This window comes from Globicephala melas, chromosome X (assembly GCF_963455315.2).
Source record: "Globicephala melas chromosome X, mGloMel1.2, whole genome shotgun sequence".
Lineage (NCBI taxonomy): Eukaryota > Metazoa > Chordata > Mammalia > Artiodactyla > Delphinidae > Globicephala > Globicephala melas.
Window position 1 is genome coordinate 16442848 of NC_083335.1, and position 23011 is coordinate 16465858.

Genomic DNA, 23011 nt, shown 5'->3' on the forward strand with positions numbered 1-23011 from the left:
AAATTGAGGTCACGGTGCAGCCCATTCTTCCATGTGCCTGCCAGTGCAGTCTCAGCTGAGCCAAAGGAGGAGGATAAGGTCCAGACGGAGGCCCCTGATTTCAGCGCCAAGGGCATGGGCCTGAGGTAGGGAAAAGGGACGTGGAGGCTGCTGGGTGCGAGCTGGTACCTCCATTTCTCGGGAAGGAATATGACCTTCGTGGCTAGGACTTGCCGCTTAGAGCTTTCCCCGGTCCCCACAGGTCATCCAGTGAATCTAGGTTGACCAAAATATTTTGTGAGGGCTGCTTACTACATTGACAAAAAAAAAAAATCTCGAAAATACATTTGAATCAATCCAGCAATTGTTTATTGCAAAAAATGAGGGGTGGAGGAACAGGGCACCCAAGAAGCTTAATACCTAGTACTTGCTGAGGACAAAAGAAACAGGTAAGTACCAGTGCCTGGTGCTACAGAGTGAAGTGCCACATGAATGGAAGAGAACTCCAAGGCTACCATGACAACCTCCAAATTTCTCTGCCACCCGCAGGGCACTGGAGCCGATTTCATTTGATTATTAGGCTTTGGTATTTGATAGTTATGGAATTTGCCTCTGAGAGCCAGGGCCCTCTACATATGATTTACAGAATCAGTTCCTCATAGGGACAAATTGGGAAACAGCTTAAGTAGAAAGATGCTCACGCCCACACAGTGTTCAGGGAAAAGAGGGGTCATAAACTTACATATTCAGTTGGAGTCCAGTGATGCCTTATGTATGCATATTTATTTCTTTATTGAGAGAGAGAGCATGCAAGCTGGCGAGCCTGGAAGGAAACACTCCAAACTGTTATCAGTGGTTATCTTTGGGTTGTGGGTGCTTCTTGTTTCCTCCTTTATATTTTTCTGCATTTTAAAGTTTCCCACAATGAGCACTTATCACTTTTCTCATCAGAAAACCAGAGCTCCATCAGGCATCGGTGGGTGAAGCATTCTAAAATGTAGAGGTGTCTGTGAAAAATAATAAAATGGGTTTAAGAACAATTTTAAAGAAATCCCTGGGTAACTGAAAATGAATTCTTAACAGCGATTAAGCCTCTTGGGGTAAACTTTTTTCCAGAGATCCAGGGCGGCAGCCACACCCTCCCATAAAGCTGCTCTAGTATCTGAGCATCTTGACAGAGGGCCCAGGGCCTGAGCAAACAGGAGCTGAGGGCCTACTGTGTGCCCAGCAGTGCATGGGGAGGGCTGGGGCTGCCGTTTCTGCTCTCCATTGTCAGTGAACCCAACGCCCACTACTTAGAGGAGGAATTTGCATTTTATCTGACTACATCCCTTTCAGCATCCTCTACTGTAGTGAGAGCCACCGTAGCACAGAGGTTAAAAGCACAAACCCAGGAATCAGACAGATTTGGATTTTCGTCTGCTTTGGGCTGCTTACTAGCTTGGCCAGTTAACTGGACCCTTCCCGGCTTGGATTCTTTTCACAAGTGGCTGCTGGGAGCTTCTAATGAGGTAAAGCACATCAACTCCTCAGCATGGACTGGGCATGTAGTAAGTAGTCAGCCCATGTTCGTCCCATCCTATTTCCTTCCCACTCTCACCCCAGGTTCTGAAGTATTGCGGTATCTTGTCAAGGGCCAAAGAGGAAAGAATCTCAAAAACATAGCCATACAAGGCACCGGGTGAAGAAAGAGGATGGCAATGTGGGATGCAGTGAAAATATTTGATACCGTTTCCTGGCCATCCACAAGAAGCACAGATTTTCTCTGTGTAAGGAAGGGCCATGTTGTGTGGTAGATGATTCCGTTGCCATGGAGTTTAGAGAAAAGAGAGCTTCTGGAGGAGCTAATGCTGGGGCTGGCTCTTGGAGGGAGGGGTATGAAGGAGGTGTGAAAGGAGAGGGGGATATGGCAGGTAAGGTGAATGAGAGTGAAGGCACAATGGGGCAAGAGGGATGCTGGGCTGTCGGCCTAAATAAACAGCTTACTTACAGCAGCAGTTGGTGGGTAGAATATAGGAACAGCAGAGACCCTCGGGGAACATTCTGTGGTCCAAACTTCTCATTTTACATCAAGAAAAACTGAGACCCAGAAAGGGAAGGCCACGCGGCGACACAACTGGTCAGGAGCACAGCCAGGACGAGAAGCTTGGACTGGGACAGCCTTGGGGGCAGGGCTCCCGCCTTAGTCAAAATTGAGTGGGGGAGAATAGAGGGAAAATGGGGCATGACTGCTAAAGGGAATGTTCTAGAATTTGAGGGTGGTGATGGTTGCACAATTTGTGAATATACCAGAAAGCCCTGAACTACACACGTTAAATGCACCCAATTATATGCTATGGGAATTATATCTGAATCAAGGTGTTATAAAAATACTGAAACCCCAGGGCCCATCCTGGGTCGTGGCCCAGGACGGGGGTTCAGCGGCTGGGAGAGGAATGGGGCAGGTGAACGGCAGGACAGCAGAGTGCGGTACCGTTCAGACCATTTCGCCACTGCGAAACCACTCACACCAAGCAGAAAAGCCTGGGTGCCTCCTAGGTGAGGTATTGAATTCATTCTCTGAAGTTCTCAGGTCTGGCCTTAGATGCCATTTCTCCCCCTCCTTCCCTTGCTCAGGATGCCCTTGATCTCTTCATAAACACTTGAGATCAGAGGGTGCCCTGATCGTAGGGGCACCAGGTGTTAGGTTCCGGGTGCTGGCAGGGCGCTAGCTGGGGCTGTGGAGACCCTGGGGTTTGGGAACTACTTGGGCCAACAGAAGCCCCAGGCAGCTCCCCCATGGCCTCTGGCAACACAACAAACCCCAAAGAGGGGTTCAGCCTTGATGTTCACCTGGGTTATACAGCTTTGCAACTTTCCACAACTTTTTGTGAAGTTATAAGGGCTCCCTCTTGACTATAGTGGTAAAGTTTTTGGTGAATCAAATCACATATCCCCACAACTATTTTTCCTTAGTTCTCTTTCATTTTTCATTCACTCACTCATCCCCCCAAACAGAAATGGCCCTTGCCCTTGTGGACTTTAGGATCTAGTGGAAGAAAGATCAATCAAATCATCACGGTGGTAGGCAGAATTCTAAGATGGCCCCCCAAGATTCCCATGCCCTGGTGTACATGCCTTCTGTAAATCCCCTGCCCTTGCACGTCAGCAGGACCTGTGACTACGATGGGACATCACTCCTGTGATTAGGTTACATTATACTGCAGAGGTGAAGGGATTTTGCAAATGTAATTAAAGTCCCAAATCAGTTGGCTTTGAGTTATTCAAAAGAGAGTTTATCCTGGTGGACCTGACAATGCATCACCAAAAGAAATTGTAAGATGACAATTCGGACAAATGCTACAGGAGGGGAACGCATGGTGCTATGAGGGTCTGCAATGGGGATCTTTGAAACAACAATCTAATACTCAGCACATTATGTTCTGTTTTCCAGGTGCTGTTCTTGGTGCCCTGTTTAGGGCTCACAATAGCCCTAGGAGCAGAGACCCATTGTTGGCCCATTTCACAGGTGATGAGATGACGGCATAGAGAGTTTAGTAACTTGTCCAATGTTGTGTGCTTAGAGAATGATGGAGTTGGGATTTGAAGCCAGGAAGTGTGGCTCTTGTTCTGAGGGTCCAACCAAGCTGCTTAGCCCAGAAAAACATTCCTTGGGTGGGCAGGTGGGCAGTGCTTGAGGGCAAACAAGAAGTTTGAGCTTAATCTTTCTTGCATCTTTCCCCCTCTTTGGTTTCTATGGTACTGCCCAATCCTGAGTCTCTATTCTTTGACCCTGCCTTGCTTCTCTTCTTTCTTGTACCTAATTGTGAGATTCCTCCAAGTTATGGTTACTTGCTCTCCGCCCTCTCTTTTTTTAAGTTGTCTTTCTTTCTGAAAGTGCATTCACTCTAATGAATGATCTTTTAGGTACTGTGAGTCACTCAGTTAATTTTTAGTCATGAATCAAAGCTGATTTCAGAATCAAATGATGTACAGTCGACCCTCTGTATCCTCATCTGTGGAATCCGCAGGGTTCTACACCTGCGGATTCAACTAACCACTGACCGAATATTGACCCTCTCTATCCACAGATGCAGAGCCACAGAGCATCCACGGATACAGAGGGGGATCACTGTAAAGGACTTGAGCATCTGTGGGTTTTGGTATCCGAGGGGAGTTCTGGAACAAATACCCTGTGGATACTGAGGAGTGACTGTATATGTCAATTTGTGTAGAGGTAGTAAAAGTAACTTGAGTGAAGTGACTACTACACCAGTTTGCAATTCTAGCTACTCAGTAGCATCACGTGGGGAAGCTGCCCAGGTGATTCTAATGTGCAAATGGGGCTGGGAACCAATGGTTAATACAACCAGTGAAGCCAATCAGTACAATCTTCCTAAAGACCTTCTTAAAAGAGGGTCTAGGAGTTAGCATAGAGGGGTAGTCAGGAAGTGTTACTTTGTTTACAAGACCATGCATGAACAAACAAGCTAGAGCGGCAGTAAAAACATTCTACATCCACTGGTGCAAATGAAGAAACCAGGAAAACTGAAAATTGACAGTATATCACTTACCTTAGTGTGCTGCACACAGTGTTAATGAGTGTTACACAGGTGAGAAAAAAGGCAGTAAGAGGTGGAGGGGGAGCTGAGTGTACTGTGATAGCACTTCATATATATATATATATATATATATGTATATATATAAAACTGAATCGTCAGACACTGAGAAGTATATATTATTATCACTATTTAAAATATTACGAAACTGAAGCACATAAATGTATGACATGCCCGAAGTTAGAGATAGTAAGGCTGAACTATAAATTAACTTATGAATGAAGACTGTCACTATTCTTTCTCTTCTAAAAGCATTATCAGGGGGACTTCCCTGGAGGTCCAGTGGTTAGGACTCCACGCTCCCAATGCAGGGGGCACGGGTTCAGTCCCTGGTTGGGGAAATAAGATCTGGCATGCCGCATGGTGAGGCATAAAAATAAATAAATAAAATAAAAGCATTATCAGAAATTGATGTTGAATTGTTTTGCTTCTTCACCATTTATCACAATAGTGTTCTGTTACTAAAGGGAATTCAAATAATAGATTTTCTAATATTAAGCTATTTTTGCATCTTGAATGAGTCCCTCTTGGTGAAGGTATGAGTATATTAACATACTGCTAGATTCCATTTACTAGTATTTTACTTAGCATAGTTTCAGAAAATATTTATGTGTGAAACTGATAGGCAGTTCAATTTTCCATGTTCTTTGTGAGGTTTTTAAAATTTTATTTTAACACAACACTGTTAATCAACTGTGCTCCAATATAAAATAAAAATTTTTTAAATTAATTAAAAATTTTTTATTTTATTGTGGTAAGAACACCTAACATGAGATTTACCCTCTTAACAATTTTTTAAGTGTACACAATTTTTAAAGCGTACCTATTGTGAGTATAGGTACAATATTGTACAGCAGATCTCTAGAGCTTATTCATCTTGCTTAACTGAAACTTTTGCCCATTGATTAGTAACTCCCCATTTCCCCCATCCCAACCGCTGGCAAACACCATTCCACTCTTTGATTCTATGATTTTAACTATTTTAGATACCTTATATAAGTGGAGTCATGCAGTATTTGTCTGTCTTTCTGTGACTGACTTACTTCCACTTAGCATAATTTCCTCAAGGTTCATCTATGTTGTCCCATACTGCAGAAGTTCCTTCTTTTTTAAGGCTGCATAGTATTCCGTTATATGTCTATACCACATTTTCTTTATCCAGTTGTCTGTCAATGGACATTTAAGTTGTCTCCACATCTTGGCTATTGCTGCAATGAACATAGGAGTGCTAATATCTCCCTGAGATCCTTATTTCAATTCTTTTGGTTATATACCCAGAAGTGGAATTGCTGGATCATATGGTAGTTCTATTTTTAGTTTTTTGAGGAAGTTTCATACTGTTTTCCATAATGGCTGCACCATTTTGTATTCCCATCAACATGTGCAAGGGTTCCATTTTCTCCATATCCTCATCAACACTTGTTGCCTTTTATTTTTTTTGAGAATAGCAATTGTGACAGGTGTGAAGTGATGGCTCATTGTGGTTTTGATTTGCATTTCCCTGATGATTAGTGACATTGAGCATTTTTTATGTATCTGTTGGCTTTTGTATGTCCTCTTTGGAGAAATGTCTATTTAAGTCTTTAGCCCTTTTTAAGATTGAGTTGTTACTTTTTGTTTTCTTTTTTGGTAATAATTCCTTATATATTTTGGCGACTAACCCCTTATCAGATATATGGTTTGAAAATATTTTATGCCTTTTCACTCTTTTGAATGTTTTCTTTACTGTACAGAAGCTTTTTAGTTTGACATAGTCCCACTTGTCTATTTTTGTATTTGTTGCCTGTGCTTTTGGTGTCATATCCATGAAATCATTACCAAGACCAATGTTGTGAAGATTTTCCCCTATGTGTTCTTCTAGGAGTTTTACAGTTTCAGGTCTTCTGTTTAAGTTCTGAATTCATCTTGAGTTGATTTTTGTGTATGGTGTAAGATAAGGGTCCAATTTCATTCTTTTGCTTGTGGCTATCCAGTTTTCCCAACATCATTTGTTGAAAAGACTATCCTTTCACTGTTGTGTGTTCTTGGCACCCTTGTCAAAGATAGTAGACAGTATATATGTGGATTTACGTCTGGGCTCTCTGCTCAGTTCCATTTATCTATATGTCTGTTTTTAGGCCAGTGCCATACTGTTTTGATTATTGTAGCTCTGTAATATATTTTGAAATCAGGAAGTATGAGGCCTCCAGCTTTGTTCTTCTTTCTCAAGATTATTTTGTCTATTCAGGGTCCTTTGCAGTTCCTTATGATATTTAGGGGTTTTTCTTTCTACTTCTGTAAATAAATCCATCAGGATTTTGATAAGGTTGCATTAGATCTGTTGATCGCTTTCGGTACATGGACATTTTAATATTAAGTCTTTCAATCCATGAACATGCAATGTCTTTCCATTTGTTTGTGTCTTGTTTAATTTTTTATTAATGTTTTCTAGTTTCAATAGACAGGTCTTTTACCTCCTTAGTCAAGGGTATTTTACTCTTTTCAGTGCTATTATAAATGGGATTGTTTTCCTAATTTCCTTTTCCAATAGTTTCTTGTTAGTGTTTAGAAATACAACTGATTTTTTTGTGTTATGGGTTGTGAAACTTTACTGAATTTGTTTATTAGTTCTAACAGTTATTTTTTTAAAACAACTTTATTGGAGGATAATTGCTTTACAATGGTGTGTTAGTTTCTGCTTTATAACAAAGTGAATCATCAGCTATACATATACATATATCCCCATATCTCTTCCCTCTTACATCTTCCTCCCCCCCACCCTCCCTATCCCACCCCTCTAGGTGGTCACAAAGCACTGAGCTGGGGTTTCCCTGGTGGCACAATGGTTGAGAGTCTGCCTGCCGATGCAGGGGACACGGGTTCATGCCCCAGTCCAGGAGGATACCACATGCCGTGGAGCGGCTGGGCCCGTGAGCCATGGTCGCTGAGCCTGCGCGTCCAGAGCCTGTGCTCCGCAACGGGAGAAGCCACAGCAGTGAGAGGCCTGTGTACCGCAAAAAAAAAAAAAAAAAGAAAAAAAAAAGAAAAGCACCGAGCTGATCTGCCTGTGCTATGTGGCTGCTTCCCACTAGCTATCTATTTTACATTTAGTAGTGTATATATGTCCATGCCACTCTCTCACTTCATCCCAGCTTACCCTTCCCCCTCCCTATGTCCTCAAGTCCATTTTCTATGTCTGCATCTTTATTGCTGTCCTGCCCCTAGGTTCTACATAACCTTTTCTTTTTTTTTAGTTTCCATATATATGTGTTAGCATACGGTATTTGTTTTTCTCTTTCTGACTTACTTCACTCTGTATGACAGACTCTAGCTCCATCCACCTCACTACAAATAAGTCAATTTCATTTCTTTTTTATGGCTGAGTAATATTCCATTGTATATATGTGCCACATCTTCTTTATCCATTCATCTGTCAATGGACACTTAGGTTGCTTCCATGTCCTGGCTATTGTAAATAGAGCTGCAATGTACACTGTGGTACATGACTCTTTGAATTATGGTTTTCTCAGGGTATATGCCCAGGAGTGGGATTGCTGTGTTGTATGGTAGTTCTATTTTTAGTTTTTTAAGGAACCTCCATACTGTTCTCCACAGTAGCTGTATCAATTTACATTCCCACCAACAGTGCAAGAGGGTTCCCTTTTCTCTACACCCTCTCCAGCATTTATTGTTTGTAGATTTTTTGATGATGGCCGTTCTGACTGGTGTGAGGTGATACCTCATTGTAGTTTTTTTTTTTTTTTTGTGGTACGCAGGCCTCTCACTGCTGTGGCCTCTCCCATTGCGGAGCACAGGCTCCAGACACGCAGGCCCAGCGGCCATGGCTCACGGGCCCAGCCACTCCGCAGCATGTGAGATCTTCCTGGACTGGGGCACGAGCCTGTGTCCCTTGCATCGGCAGGCAGACTCTCAGCCACTGCGCCACCAGGGAAGCCTCTCATTGTAGTTTTGATTTGCATTTCTCTAATGATTAGAGATGTTGAGCATCCTTTCATGTGTTTGTTGGCAGTCTCTGTATCTTCTTTGGAGAAATGTCTATTTAGGTCTTCTGCCCATGTTTGGATTGGGTTGCTTCTAACAGTTTGGTTTTTTTTGTTTTTTTGTTTTTTTTTTGCGGTACGCGGGCCTCTCACTGTTGTGGCCTCTCCCGTTGTGGAGCACAGGCTCTGGACGCGCAGGCTCAGCGGCCATGGCTCACGGGCCCAGCCTCTCCACGGCATGTGGAATCTTCCCAGACTGGGGCATGAACCCGCGTCCCCTGCATCGGCAGGCGGACTCTCAACCACTGCGCCACCAGGGAAGCCCCTAACAGTTATTTTTAATGGAATTTGTAGGGTTTTCTATATATGAGATTATGTCATCTGCAAACAGGGATAAGTTTACTTCTTTTCTGATTTGGATGCTTTTTATTTGTTTTCCTTTTTGTTTTCCTAATCTGGCTACTTCCAGTTCTTTGTTGAATAGAAGTGGCAATAGTGGGTTCCCTTGTTTTGTTCCTGATCTTAGAGGAAATGCTTTCAGCTTTCCAGCATTGAGTATGGTGTTAGCTTTGGACTCATCTTATATGGCCTTTATTATGGTGAGGTACTTTTCTTCTATTCCTAGTTTGTTGAGAGTTTTTAATCATGAACAGGCGTTGAATGTTGTCAAATATTTTTTTCTGCATCTATTGAGATGATCATGTGATTTTTTCCCTTTCTTCTGTTAATGTGGACCATCACTGATTGATTTGTCTTTGTTCAACCATTTTTGCATCCTGGGTATAAAGCTCACTTGGTCATGGTGTTTGATCCTTTTAATGTGCTGTTGGATTTGGTTTGCTAATTTTTTTGTTCTTTTTTAAAATTTTTATTTTAACAATGTTGTGTTAGTTTCAGGTGTACAGCAGAGTGATTCAGTTATATATACACATATATCTCTTCTTTTTCAAATTCTTTTCCCATTTAGGTTACAGAACATTGAGCAGAGTTCCCTGTTTTATATGGTAGGTCCATTTTGGTTACCAAAAATAAATAAATAAAATAAATGTATTTAAAAAAGAGAAAAGATTACCTGCTCCTTGAAAGTTTGAAAGAATTCATTTATGAAGCTGTCTGGGCCTAATGCTGTTTTTTTTTTTTAAATTTATTTATTTATTTATGGCTGCGTTGGATCTTCGTTGCTGCATGCGGGCTTTCTCTAGTTGTGGCGAGTGGGGGCTACTCTTCGCTGTGGTGTGCAGGCTTCTCTCATTGTGGTGGCTTTTCTTGTTGCAAAGCACAGGCTCTAGGCGTGAGGGCTTCTGTAGTTGTAGCACATGGGCTCAGTAGTTGTGGCTTGCAGGCTATAGCGCGCAGGCTCAGCAGTTGTGGTGCACGGGCTTAGTTGCTCTGCGGCATGTGGGATCTTCCCGGACCAGGGTTCGAACCCATGTCCCCTGCATTGGCAGGTGGATTCTTAACCACTGTGCCACCAGGGAAGCCCTCTAATGCTGTTTAGAAGAGTTAGCTATTTAAAACATTCCTTGTTCTTCCCTAGAGGTCCAGTGGTTAAGACTCTGTCCTTCCACTGCAAGGAGCAATGGCCAAAACCCCCCAAAACGTTCCTAGTTTATCCTATAGGGGCTTAAGTCAGCCCAGAGAACCCCATGAGGGACAGAAGAAATTTATTCTACTCTATCAGGCCAATTCTTTGCTCTTCCTGTTCACTTATTTACTCATTAGTGATATCCTTCTGTTCACCTGGTAAAACTTCTCTCTTCTTCTTATCCAAATATAGATTAGTCCTAAAATAATATTTACTGTGAAGCGTTTTTCCAGGGCTACATCTAGGGACATGATATACTTAGGGGCACTCCCAGTACAATGGGTATGTGATGCAGATTCTTTATATATGCAGGCAACTTTTGAGTTTAAAATGTTCTGGACTGGGCTTCCCTGGTGGCACAGTGGTTGAGAGTCCGCCTGCCGATGCAGGGGACACGGGTTCGTGCCCCGGTACAGGAAGATCCCACATGCCGCGGAGCGGCTGGGCCCGTGAGCCATGGCCGCTGAGCCTGCGCGTCCGGAGCCTGTGCTCCGCAACGGGAGAGGCCACAACAGTGAGAGGCCCGCGTACCGCAAAAAAAAAAAAAAAAGTTCTGGACTTCCTGAGATTGACATTAATTTTTCTTCTCTGTTTCCTCTACATCCTTTTCCCAGCTATTGAATCAGATCCCCTGTGCTAGAGGAGACTGCTATAAGAAGAGGCACAGAACTAGGTGAGGGGGTGGGGAGAGAGTGGAAAACTATCAGAAACCTAATTGGGAATTATATTTTCCCTGCCTCTCCCCCTCCCACCCAAAAAGGCCTACAGTTCTTCCGGGCCATGGTTTGAGCCTGCCATTCTAGAATGTTCCATAATGCAACGATTACTTTCCTGCAGAGGTCATGAAACGTAGACTTTTGGCTTTCCGGTCTTGCTCAGAGATCTTCTACATTTCAGTGAAATACCAGTCCAGAAGCTGCTTTGAAAGGTGTCATATGCTGTCCCCAGCCTCGGTTTAGGAATAACTTGTGCAAAAGCCGCAATTGCTCTTCTTCACAAAACCTCTACTGTGGTTTTTGCACATCACTGCTACCTTGCACACAGCCTTTCCTCTTTCTTACAGGAGTAAGAGAAAGTCTTAGCACTAAGTCAGCTCTGTTCACATTTCCGGTTTCAGAGGAGCTAACTCTGAAAATGCAGTAATTTTCCTTGTTCACCAACTTTGTGGATACGCACCCCACGGCTGGAAAAGTCTTATGCGTCCTAAGCTGCAAATGACAATTTTGCTCCCAGTTGGGAGTAGATTTTGAGAAAGGTCTTTTGTTCAGAAGTATGAAAATAGGAGCATTGGTAATTGACATTTTGTACCTGGTGGCTACTAATGATGTAAACCTTGGAATGCTGGGGGCAGAAGCATCCAGTGTTGGAGAAGAAGACAAATATTCTCTCGACTGTCCTCCCGTAGAGCTCCAAAGCCTGGAAGACATCCTTTCCCAGAATACACGTGGTTTGACCTGGACACAGAAATGTGTGCTCTCGAAACACTTTTGCTGGACAAGAGAGATCACAAATGTGTGAACTCTCTTGTCTAGCAAATTAGCCAGGAATGGTCTTTAATTAAGACAGTGGTGCAGGGGTGTGAGAGTTCCTTTTTAAGGCAACTTCCTTAACTTCAGTTAATTGGCCCATAATTCTTTTTCTTTTTAAACCTTGCTCTTTTTAAAAATAATTAATTAATTAATTATTTTTTATTTTTGGCTGTGTTGGGTCTTCGTTGCTGTGCATGGGCTTTCTCTAGTTTTAGTGAGCAGGGGCTACTCTTCGTTGCAGTGCGCGGGCTTCTCATTGCGGTGGCTTCTCTTGTTGCAGAGCACGGGCTCTAGGCACGTGGACTTCAGTAGTTGTGGCCCACGGGCTCAGTAGCTGTGGCCCACGGGCTCAGTAGTTGTGGCTCGTGGGGTCTAGAGAGCAGGCTCAATAGTTGTGGCGTATGGGCTTAGTTGCTCCATGGCGTGTGGGATCCTCTCAGACCAGGGCTCAAACCCGTGTCCCCTGCATTGGTAGGTGGATTCTTAACCTCTGCGCCACCAGGGAAGTCCCCATAATTCTTTTTAAGCTTCCTTTTCTTGTCCTGGCTGTGTGGGAAAAGGTCAGGGAAGGGGAGAATTGTGAAAGTCTTTGGGGTCCCCAGAGCTCTGCTCCCTGACCCCAGTGCTCAGAAGACCCCACGCCCTCCCTTCTCCAATTTCTTTGCTGGCTTCTGGGTTTCCGGAAACCCAGCCCTTCTCAGCCCTGAGAGTAGCCACACCCACACCCTCTCAGGCAGGGCAAGGAGCAGCCTGCCCTCTGGGAGCCCCCCAACACACACACACAAGGCCTTGTGGGAAGGTGTCACCTGTGTGGAGGGCGGTGGGAGGCTATCCTTAGGAGGGGATGTGAGAACTGGGGGTTGGGCTTCAATGACAGGCAGTGGTGGGAGTGTTTTCTGCCTGCCTCACCCCACTTCCTTTTTCCCACTTGTTTCAAGAAGTCTTCCTTCTTGACTCACTTTTGGACATTTTCTGTACTTCTCGTGTTCTCTTTCTGAACTGTGACCCTTTTCCATCCACCTTGCTGCCATCTCCCCTATGTGAGCATGTCTCTCTCTGTGTCAAGATTTCTTTTTTTCTTCAGTTTAATTTTTATTGGTATACAATTTTTAAAGGTTACTTTCCATTTACAGTTATTACAAAATATTGGCTATAGTCCCCGTGTTGTGTGTATTTCTTTTCTAATTTTTTTTTTGGCTGCACAGCATGCGGTATCTTAGTCCCCCATCCAGGGATCAAACCCACACCCCCTTCAGTGGAAGCACAGTCTTAACCACTGGACCACCAGGGAAGTCCCTTGTGTGTCAGTATTTCTTTCTTTCTTTCTTTTTTTTTTTTGCTGTACGCGGGCCTCTCACTGCTGTGACCTCTCCCGCTGCGGAGCACAGGCTCCGGACGCGCAGGCTCAGCGACCATGGCTCACGGGCCCAGCCGCTCCGCGGCATGTGGGATCCTCCCGGACTGGGGCAGGAACCCGCGTCCCCTGCATCGGCAGGCGGACTCTCAACCACTGCGCCACCGGGGAAGCCCCGAGTATTTCTTGATATGTCTTATTCCTTGTCCCAGTCCTATTTATTCCTTGTCCCAGAACCAAATAAATCATCCTGAGGCTGACAAACCCACCCGTCGGCAGAGCCTGCCCTCCCCCTGACCCTGGATCTTTATGTTGAGCGGCATTTTTGTTGGACAAGGAGCCCTTTACAGATTGACCTTGAACGATATCCCTTGGGGGCCACCCTGTAGGTGATGTGAGAGGCCAGCCCTGGAAATCAGCTACCCTTTACTGGGGGTAGGGGTCAGAGGAGCAGGTTATATGGAAGGACAGGGATTGAGGAGAGAGTTGGGCCTCTCCAGCAGCCCTGCTGCCGTCTGCAGAGCACAACAGCTTGGTCTGAACAAAAATGTTCCTAGTAGCAGAAAACGCTTCTAGGGAGGAGTTTGCTTTTGTTACATCCATTCACTAGAAAGGTACTGATCACCTACCGTATACCCAGCACCATTCTCAGTGCTGGAGATACAAGGGCTAGGAGAACAAGACAGACAGAAAGCATTGTCTTTATAGATCTTACATTCTAGAAACTGCTCCTGGACCCGTTGTTAGGACCGTGAGTGCTAGTCACAGCCCCATGAGTTATTAGCTATGAAACCTTGGACAATTCTCTGAGTCTCAGATTCTTTATCAACCAGAGGGCTATGCGGTTGAACGGGTTGAATGTGTTGATGGAGATGGAGGTGTGCTCTTTGAAGAGTATCAAATACTACACAAATACAGGGTTTTATTATTGTCTACCCTCCCCACTGCCAGGGCTTTTCAGGAGTATTTCCTAGCCCTGGATCTACAAGAAATGAAGGTACTCTGGGGCTATTTAACTTGGAAAGATTCTGTGAGTGTATGAGCGTACTAGTGATTAAAGATAGGTAGATGGATAGTTGATAGGTATATAGAGATATATATATTTTACACAAGTAAGACATAGCCATGTGGGAAACTTAGAAAATACAGACAAGTTAAAGCAAAAGGATAAAATTCTCCCAAAATTTATCACCCAAAGACAAATCTTGGGGTGCCTTCCAGACTCATTTTTCTACGCACATATAGACCACTGTAGAGCATAACCAGAGGGACCACATAGTCCCCAGGCTTAAGAGTGTGTCCTCTGTTGATGAGCATCTTTCTCCTCATGTCTCAACCGGAGCAGCATTTCAGAAGGTGGGGCCATTTATTTCTTCCATTTATGGAAGTGTCATGTTAGTGTCCAATGGCCTCTGTAACACAGTGCCACAAACTGGGTGGCTTACAACAACAGAAATGTACTCGCTCACAGTTCTGGAGGCCAGAAGTCTGAGATCAAGGTGTTGGCAGGGACATGCTCCCTCCAAAGGCTCCTTTTTGGCCTCTTCCGGCTTCTGGTGACAGCCAGCAATCACTGATGTTCCTTGGCTTGTGGCCACATCACTCCAACCTCCACCTCCATCTTCATATGGCCATCTTTCCTCAATTTGAGTCCAAATTTTCCTCTTCATGTAAAGACATCAGGCGTTGGATTAGGGCCCATCCTAATTCAGTATGGCCTCATCTTAATTTAACTAATATCTGCAGAGATTCTATTTCCATAAGATCACATTCACAGATTCCAGGTGGACAAGAATGTGAGGGGGACGCTATTCAACTCAGTACAAGTGTCAACCCTGTTGCTCATTTAAACACGCTTCAGATACGGTTGGATTCCCCCATATCAAGAGAGAGGTCTCCAGGCATCAGTGACCCTGTGACAATAGGAGGCCCCAGGGCTTCCTGCTCCTCCCAGTCAGAAAACACTTGATGTCAAAATCCCTGACTGGATTAGACGTTGCATTAGATGTAGACGTGCTCTTGTGGGAGCCGGTCTAAATCCACACTGGACAAGATGGCACTGTTCACTGTGGGATATTGTGAAGGAGGAAAGTTTTCAGCTCCGTTTATTTACAGGTGAACGCCTGTGTTGCAGCAGCTCTCCAAGGTTGTGGTCATCGTCAACTATTAACTTCTGGGCAAAAATTCACATGCAGAGGGTGGAGGGCAACACACAGCTAATTGCTAACTACCACTCATAGGCACTTTGGAGACACTCTCAACTTACTTTTACACAAGCAGAACTATGGGAACATTTTATTTTTGCCACGATATTTGCACTAACATTGCATCACAGCGGTCCTTCTAAGTCAGTAAATGTATTATTTCACTAGGAATCCTAAATCTTTTGATCCAACCCGTCCGCCTCCCACCCGCCCCCGTGGTCCCTGACATCTCACCATCTCACAGACTCTCCCGGCCTTCTTTTGCGCCCTCCACCCTGCCAGAGGACAAAATAGGCTTCCTGCCCCTGGCGTCTCCTTAATCAGATGCAGACATGGCTGGATGTTCTTTGCTGGACTGCTGAGTCAGAAGCCTGGATGGGTCAGCTCCAGTCTTAGTGAAGTGGCTCAGGAAGGAAGTACTGAGAGAGATGGGTGCCCGGTGCCGTCGGTGGATGGGAGCTGATGGCAGTGAGAAGACCTGAGCCTTCTGAGAGGCAACCTGATTCCTGGGAAAGAGCATTGGCTGGAAGTCTGGAGGCCTGGGGTGGTCTCTGCTCTGTCACTAACTTGCCGCCTGCTAACCCGCGTAAGTCATCCCCTTTCTTTGAGCCTCAGTTTCCCCGTTTCGGAAACCTTGAGGCTGGCCCCAGGAGACACGGTGGGAGAACTAGAGGGCTCCTGAGTCAGTCCCCATGAAGAAGACAGTCTCCTGTGAGGAGACCTAGGACATGAGTCAGGAGCAGAAGCGCTCATTTCAGAAATAGCCCCAGTGGGTTGTCGGAACGGACCGCAGGAGGGATGAGGGAGGGACCGCCCTAGCCTGGGGTCAGAGCTGAAGAAGGCAGCTTGGAGGAGAGCAGTTAGAAGCTGGGGGAGGGGGAGAGAGAAGAGAGAACCCTGAACAAGTTAAGTCAAGAAGGTTTAGGGTAGGGGTAGATTAGGGGCCCCAGGGAGAGGCTATGCGGAAGGGTTTGGGGCATAGGAGCTAGGAGCCAGCCTATTGAAGTCCTGGACTCTGGAGGAAATGCAGAAGGCAGTCTGAGATTGCAGTGAGGGAGGTGAGAAATGAGCTAGAACCACACAGACAAGTATCATATATTCAAGCATATCAGGCTGATCTCTGAAGAAAGATGGGTGCCCAAAATGTACACGCCTGTACAGCACTTGATCCCTGAGGCCCTTCAACCTGGAACAAAGGGGATGTTTTTACTATAAAGGCTTCATAAGGAGATGCTCCACCTTAAGGGCACAATGGAAAAACCTGAGGTGCTGTGCAGAGCCCAGAACAAGGCTGTGGTCCCAAGAACGCAGCCTCAAGAAGAGAAAGAGCCTCTGGGGCCTTGTACATGCTATTCCCTGTACCTGGGATGCATTCTTCCCTCACTCAGAAAATTCCTTCAGGGCTCGGATGTCACCTCTTCCAGGAACCTTCCTGGACCCCCTGGTGCCGTCACCTTCCTTCTCCTGCGTACACCCGCAACCCCCTGCACTCACTCTACTGAGATGCTTCCCCAGTGCACTGTGGGGCTTGTGTCTTTCTGCTAGACACACAGCAGTAGGTGTTTAAATCATACAAGGGATGCAGTAGCATCTGAGAGCCCAGTTATGACTAGAATTTCTTCTAGAATTTCCTTCAAAGCAGGCTTCTCCTGCTGTTTGGTGGGGGTGGGGTGGAGGGAGCAGCAGGAAGTGAGGGCACAGAAACTCTAGGACACAACTCTAGAGTATTTTTCCTTAGACCTAGAGAAAGAGGAATCACTCATCCATTCTCCCTCAGATACTAAGCCGTTGACTGCCTCAAGGACAACCTTCTCTTTCATGCCTTCTTTCCAGGCTTTGCCAGAAGGGCAGAGAGACACTGATGAACCAGTGTCAGGCATGGAGCAGAGAGCCTTACGTAATTTTCTCAGGCCAACCCTATGAAGCAAGAACTATTATTATCCTTGCTTTATAGACAAAGCAACCGAGGCACAAAGAGGTTCAATAATTTGCCTAAGATCCCACAACAAGTACCAAAATCTGGCTATTTCCACCACCCTAATCTGCCTCTCAGAAGAATTGTTACACTCAAAGAATATCCCCTAGTCTGGTTAATGGTGTTATTATCTTCAAACAATTTTCTTAAATGATTATGTTCTATATTTATGGAAGATTTTAGCATCCAAGAGGACATGGATAGCAAGTGAGCACACGCAGAGATGATCAACATCATTAGCCACTAGCGAAATGCAAATCAAAACTACAATGAGACAATACTACAGACCTATTAGAATGGCTAAGATAAATAATACTGATGATACCAAGTGTTAGTGAGGATAAGGAGCAACTGGAACTCTTAGTCAAAGCGATTCTTTGGTGATAGAAGGCAGAATAGTGGTTACCTTTGTGAGAAGTGGAGGTGATTGGAAGGAGACAAGAGGTGGGCTTCCAAGATACTATTAAAAATCTACAAGTCTACAATTTGGGTGATGATTACAATGGGTGTATTTACTTTATGAAAATTCATTAAGCTTATGATTTGTGCACTTTTTCTGTATGTAAAAGTTTACTTCCATAAGAAGTTTATTTTAGGGACTTCCCTGGTGGCGCAGTGGTTAAGACTCCGCGCTCCCAATGCAGGGGATGCAGATTCGATCCCTGGTCAGGGAACTAGGTCCCACATGCATGCCACAACTTAAAGTTTGCGTGACACAACTAAGGAGCCCACAAGCTGCAACTAAGGAGCCCGCCTGCCACAACTAAGACCCAGCGCAACCAAATAAATATTTTTAAGTTTGTTTTAAAAATTACAAAAGTAAAATATGCTCATTATAAAAATAATGCAGGGACTTCCCTGGTGGTCCAGTGGTTAAGACTCCATGCTTCCAATGCAGGGGAGGGGGGTTCGATCCCTGGCTGGGGAACTAGGATCCCACATGCCACATGGTGTGGCCAAAATTTTTTTAAAAATTTTTTAATAAATAAAAATAATGCAAAGGGCACAGAGGTATAGATTAAAAAGTAAAACTTGCTCCCCATAAACTCCATTGTATTGCCAGTGGTAACCACTGTTACCTGTGTTTCTTGTCTACTTAAACACATAAACAAATACAGCTTTTTTTCTTACACTAATGGAGAGTGGAGTCATGGTGCCTAAAATTTAGAAACAAAGAGTAGACATTTGCCAAGAAAATTCACCTTGGAGACATGGGATGGAGGTAGGCAGCTAGAGATTGAGGATTCTGATCATACTCTCAAAACTAATATCTGAAACGAGGCCAACACTCCAATTATCCCCATCCCCAACCACATTCATCCATGCTGGAGATGATTATCACCAACCCTCTCCTACCTTACTCCTCCTAAGCCTTTGGCATGTCAGAGTGAGTACAGCCGACTAGAAAGATAGCTGCAGAAGGAAAAGGGGTGGAAGATTCCAGACTAGAAAAGCCAAGGACAGTAGATAGACAATGAACATGGGGATTTGTCAGTGGGGTGCTAGAAGTCAGGATACAAAGTTATGACAGGTGTATTTTCATCTAGGAAGCCTTCCTGGACATTCTCTCTATCCTACTTCCCTGCTGGGTAGATCCTCTTCCTTAACACTCCCACAGCATTCTGTCTTCACCTCTACCATGGTACTTCTCACGTTGTTTCATGGTTGTCTGCTCATGTATTGATTGGCTTCTGTAGACTGGGAGCTCCTGACAGGGTAGGGACTATCATTTTTATCTTTGTATCCCCAGCATCCAGCTCAGTACCTGGGCCACAGTAGGCACTCGGTGAATGTTAATTTGAGCAAATAAACTGATTGAAGGAAATGTCTCCTGAAAATGCTTCTTACCAATCTCGTCTGCAAGTGTAGCGTCTGGATGGAAGCAGCAGAGATCACATCATCTCTGGCTTTCTGCTTCAGACCTGCATGGAGAATCCCACACAGTGCAACCAAAATCGGCAAGGCCACACGGGACTTTGCATTGGAAGCTTTACAATGTAAGGCCTGGCTTTGAAGAGGGTGCATAATACAGACAATTTTCTATGCATTGATCTGACTAATGGAAAATAAACAATAGCTTTTATTTATTTTATTATTTTTTAACGTCTTTTGGAGTATAATTGCTTTACAATGTTGTGTTACTTTCTGCTGTACAACAAAGTGAATCAGCTATATGTATACATATATCCCCATTTCCCCTCCATCCCACCCTCCCTATGCCACCCCTCTAGGTGGTCACAAAGCACCGAGCTGATCTCCCTGTGCTATGCAGCAGCTTCCCACAAGCCATCCATTTTACATTTGGTAGGGTATATATGTCAATACTACTCTCTCACTTCGTCCCAGCTTCCCCGTCCCCCCGAAGTCCTCATGTCCATTCTCTACATCTGCGTCTTTATTCCTGCTCTGCCACTAGGTCCATCAGTACCATTTTTTTAGATTCCATATATATGCGTTTGTTTTTCTCTTTCTTACTTACTTCACTCTGTATGACAGACTCTTGGTCTGTCCACCTCATTACAAATAACTCAATTTTGCTCCTTTTTATGGCTGAGTAATATTCCAGTGTATATATGTGCCACAGCAATAGCTTTTAACTTACCTTCCTTTGACTGTGATGTGTTCAGGTTAACATGTTGATTGGTCAATGTTTAAAAGCATATATATATATATATATAGATATATATATATATGTGATTTTTAGCCTTCCAGATCCCACAGATATGCCTGAAAAGAAACTTTAAAAAGTGAATAAGTATAAATCACTTTGCTGTGCAACTGAAACTAACACAACATTGTAAATCAAATATACTGTAATATAAAATTAAAAAAATAAAAACAAAAAAAAGTGAATAAGGACTTCCTTGGTGGTGCAGTAGTTAAGAATCCACCTGCCAATGCAGGGGACACAGGTTCGAGCCCTGGTCTGGGAAGATCTCACGTGCTGCAGACCAGCAAAGCCCGTGCACCACAACTACTGAGCCTCTGCTCTAAAGCCTGCGAGCCACATCTACTGAGCCCGCATGCCACAACTACTGAAACCTGCACACCTAGAGCCCATGCTCCACAATAAGAGAAGCCACTGCAATGAGAAGCCTGCGCACCGCAACAAAGAGTAGCCCCCGCTTGCCGCAACTAGAGAAAGCCCGCGCGTAGCAACGAAAACCCAACGCAGCCAAAAATAAATAAATAAATTTATATAAATAAATAAATAAATAAACAAATAAAACCCCCAAATTCATGGGTCCAGCCCAGACCCCTACCCCCCAAACTCCAGACTCATAAAAAGAAAAGTGAATAAGTATAGGGTTATTTGTTGCAACATTGTTTAATATCATATGACTGGAAACAACCTAAATGTTCATCAAGAGGAGGCTAGTTAAACGATGGTGTGTCATTCATACATGGAATACTATGCAGTTGTAAAAAAAAAAAGGGAGCACTGGGCTTCCCTGGTGGCGCAGTGGTTGAGAGTCCGCCTGCCGATGCAGGGGACACGGGTTCGTGCCCCGGTCCGGGAAGATCCCACATGCGGCGGAGTGGCTGGGCCCGTGAGCCACGGCCGCTGAGCCTGCGCGTCCGGAGCCTGTGCTCCGCAACGGGAGAGGCCACAACAGTGAGAGGCCCGCGTACCGCCAAAAAAAAAGGGAGCACTTTGCTGATGTAGAGTAATCTCCAATGTATAGTGTTAAATGAAAAAACAAAGATGTAGACAGTATATTGTATACTACTGTGTGTAAAAAAGAGTGTCAGAGAATATCTATGTATTTGCTTGAAGGTGCATAAAAGCATCTCTGGGAGGTACATAAGAAACTGACAACACTGGTTGCCAATGAAGAACTAGGAGGAAAATGCAGAAGGAAGACTCTACACTGCACACTCTTTTCTATCACATATTTAACCATGTGAATGTGTTACTCAGTCACAAATAAATGTAAACCGAATGAAATCACAGCAACAATGGGAAACAAGAAAAGGTGACATCAATGTGAAATAAATTTTGAGGGATACCAGGAAGCAAGAAACCCAATGAATTTGGGCTAACAGAGAAATCGGAGCAGAAAACATTGCAATTCAAGAAATCAGAAGCAAGAGTGGGTTCTCTCAAGGAGGCAGCAATCTCAGAGTTGGTAAATGCAGAGCAGGGGTGGGCAGGGAAGGAATCATTATGGCAACTCAATAAAGAGCTGCAGTGGAACAGCTAGGACAGGTGGACCCCTTTTCTCCCTCTCTCCCTTCCCCCACGGACCCTTTGTCAGCAGCAACATTGGGCCTTTGCCCTCAGGCTAAAGTTGCCCGAGGAGGACTCTAGGGAGTGTGCTGAGACCTCCACAACGAATAGGCAAAAGAAAACAAAAGGAAAACCAGCCTCAGTCAAGAGCGAAACCCTCTAAAGGTCTCCACCCCCAGAGAAAAGCCCTCCTTACTTTATCAGTTGTGGGGGTCCCGGCCTTCCTGCCTCTCAACCCACATAACCTAAAGGGAAACCTGCCTGTTGACAAGCTCTACCCACTTAAACAGAACCCACAGTCGGCCCTCCCATTCCGGGGAGAGGTTTGTGGGGGAAACAGATCAATGCAATTGTAGAGGAAACCCATGCCATCCACCCATAAAAGCTAACATAGATCTTCATTCATAAATATGACCAGACAACTAAGGGTCACCAGACATTTGAGGAAAACTATCAACATGAAGGAGAAGGACCAAAATAAACAAATGGAACTGACCCCAGAGGAAAGAGAGATAATTAAAGGAATAGAAGAAAACGTAAAACAAATATATTGTGATTCGTATCGCCAGAGAGCCTGGCCAGTGCTGTTCTACCAGATTAGAATATTTTACAACTTCCCCTTCTATCCCCTGAAAAGAAAACTAAGTAATTGGGCAAAGATTTACTAATTCCTTACAATGTGTCAGGAAGCAGGGATTCTGAGATTTGTAATTATCTTTCCTCTAGAAGCTAATGGTAGGGAAATCTGACAAGTCAGTTATGATGTAATGTGTCAAATTCTATGATAGATTGAGCACAGAAGAGGGCACCTTGTCAGCTGGAAGGGCACGTTTCACAGAGCAGGTATCTCTTCAACATTAGTGGATAAAAAAGGAGGGAGTCATGATGTTCATAGGGGAACAGCTTGAACAAACACAGCACGTTCGGGGAAATAAACTTAGCTGGACATGGGTGATGTTCAAGTCTGAGCATGAGTGAGTGGCGGGGGATGAAGACAGAAAGGTGGGCAGGGCTGGGAACCTGTGCTATGCTTACAATGGAAACACTATCCTCTAGGCTAGGGTTTTCCAGACATGTTCAGGGAAAAGAGTCCTTGAGAGGCCCTTTGTAGAACAAACAAAATGCTGATATATTTAACTCTTTCTTATGTACTGGAAATAACTTTCCTAGCAGAAACTCTGACTGTGTTCTAGGTTATCAATATAAAATCACAACCACAAGCCTAGTCACATCAGAATGTGTGCGATCCATTGTTTTTTTCGTTTTTTCCCTGATGCTTATTTGTTGCAGATCAATCGTCAGCTAGAAGAAAATCGGTAGTAGAAAAGCGTGACAGAGATTTGAGAAAACTTTATGCAAGAAAAACTGAAATATGAAACAATTCAATCCCTTCACTTAATTCTTTCTCTGAACTAAGAAAAATATAGTCAGTATTTGACTTTATCTGCAGGCATTCCCCTGGACTCCCCAGGTCTACAGATTTCTCGGTAACCTAGTTTAAAAATCACTTCTGAATGCATTAGGCAACTGAAGATTTTTAAAGGGGACCCAACACCAGGGCCAGGCCACTCCTTGT

General features: G+C 44.4%; 1 protein-coding gene across 1 annotated transcript in view; it reads right to left on the reverse strand.

Annotated features, from left to right (window-relative positions):
- Nucleotides 1–784: 784 nt before the first annotated feature.
- The window catches only part of ARHGEF6 (Rac/Cdc42 guanine nucleotide exchange factor 6), a 165898-nt gene continuing 143671 nt past the window's right edge, over nucleotides 785–23011 (reverse strand). The window contains exon 22 of the mRNA XM_060292531.1: nucleotides 785–986. Coding sequence (XP_060148514.1) covers nucleotides 927–986 — 60 coding nt within the window. The 3' untranslated portion in view covers nucleotides 785–926. The remainder of the gene's footprint in view (nucleotides 987–23011) is intronic.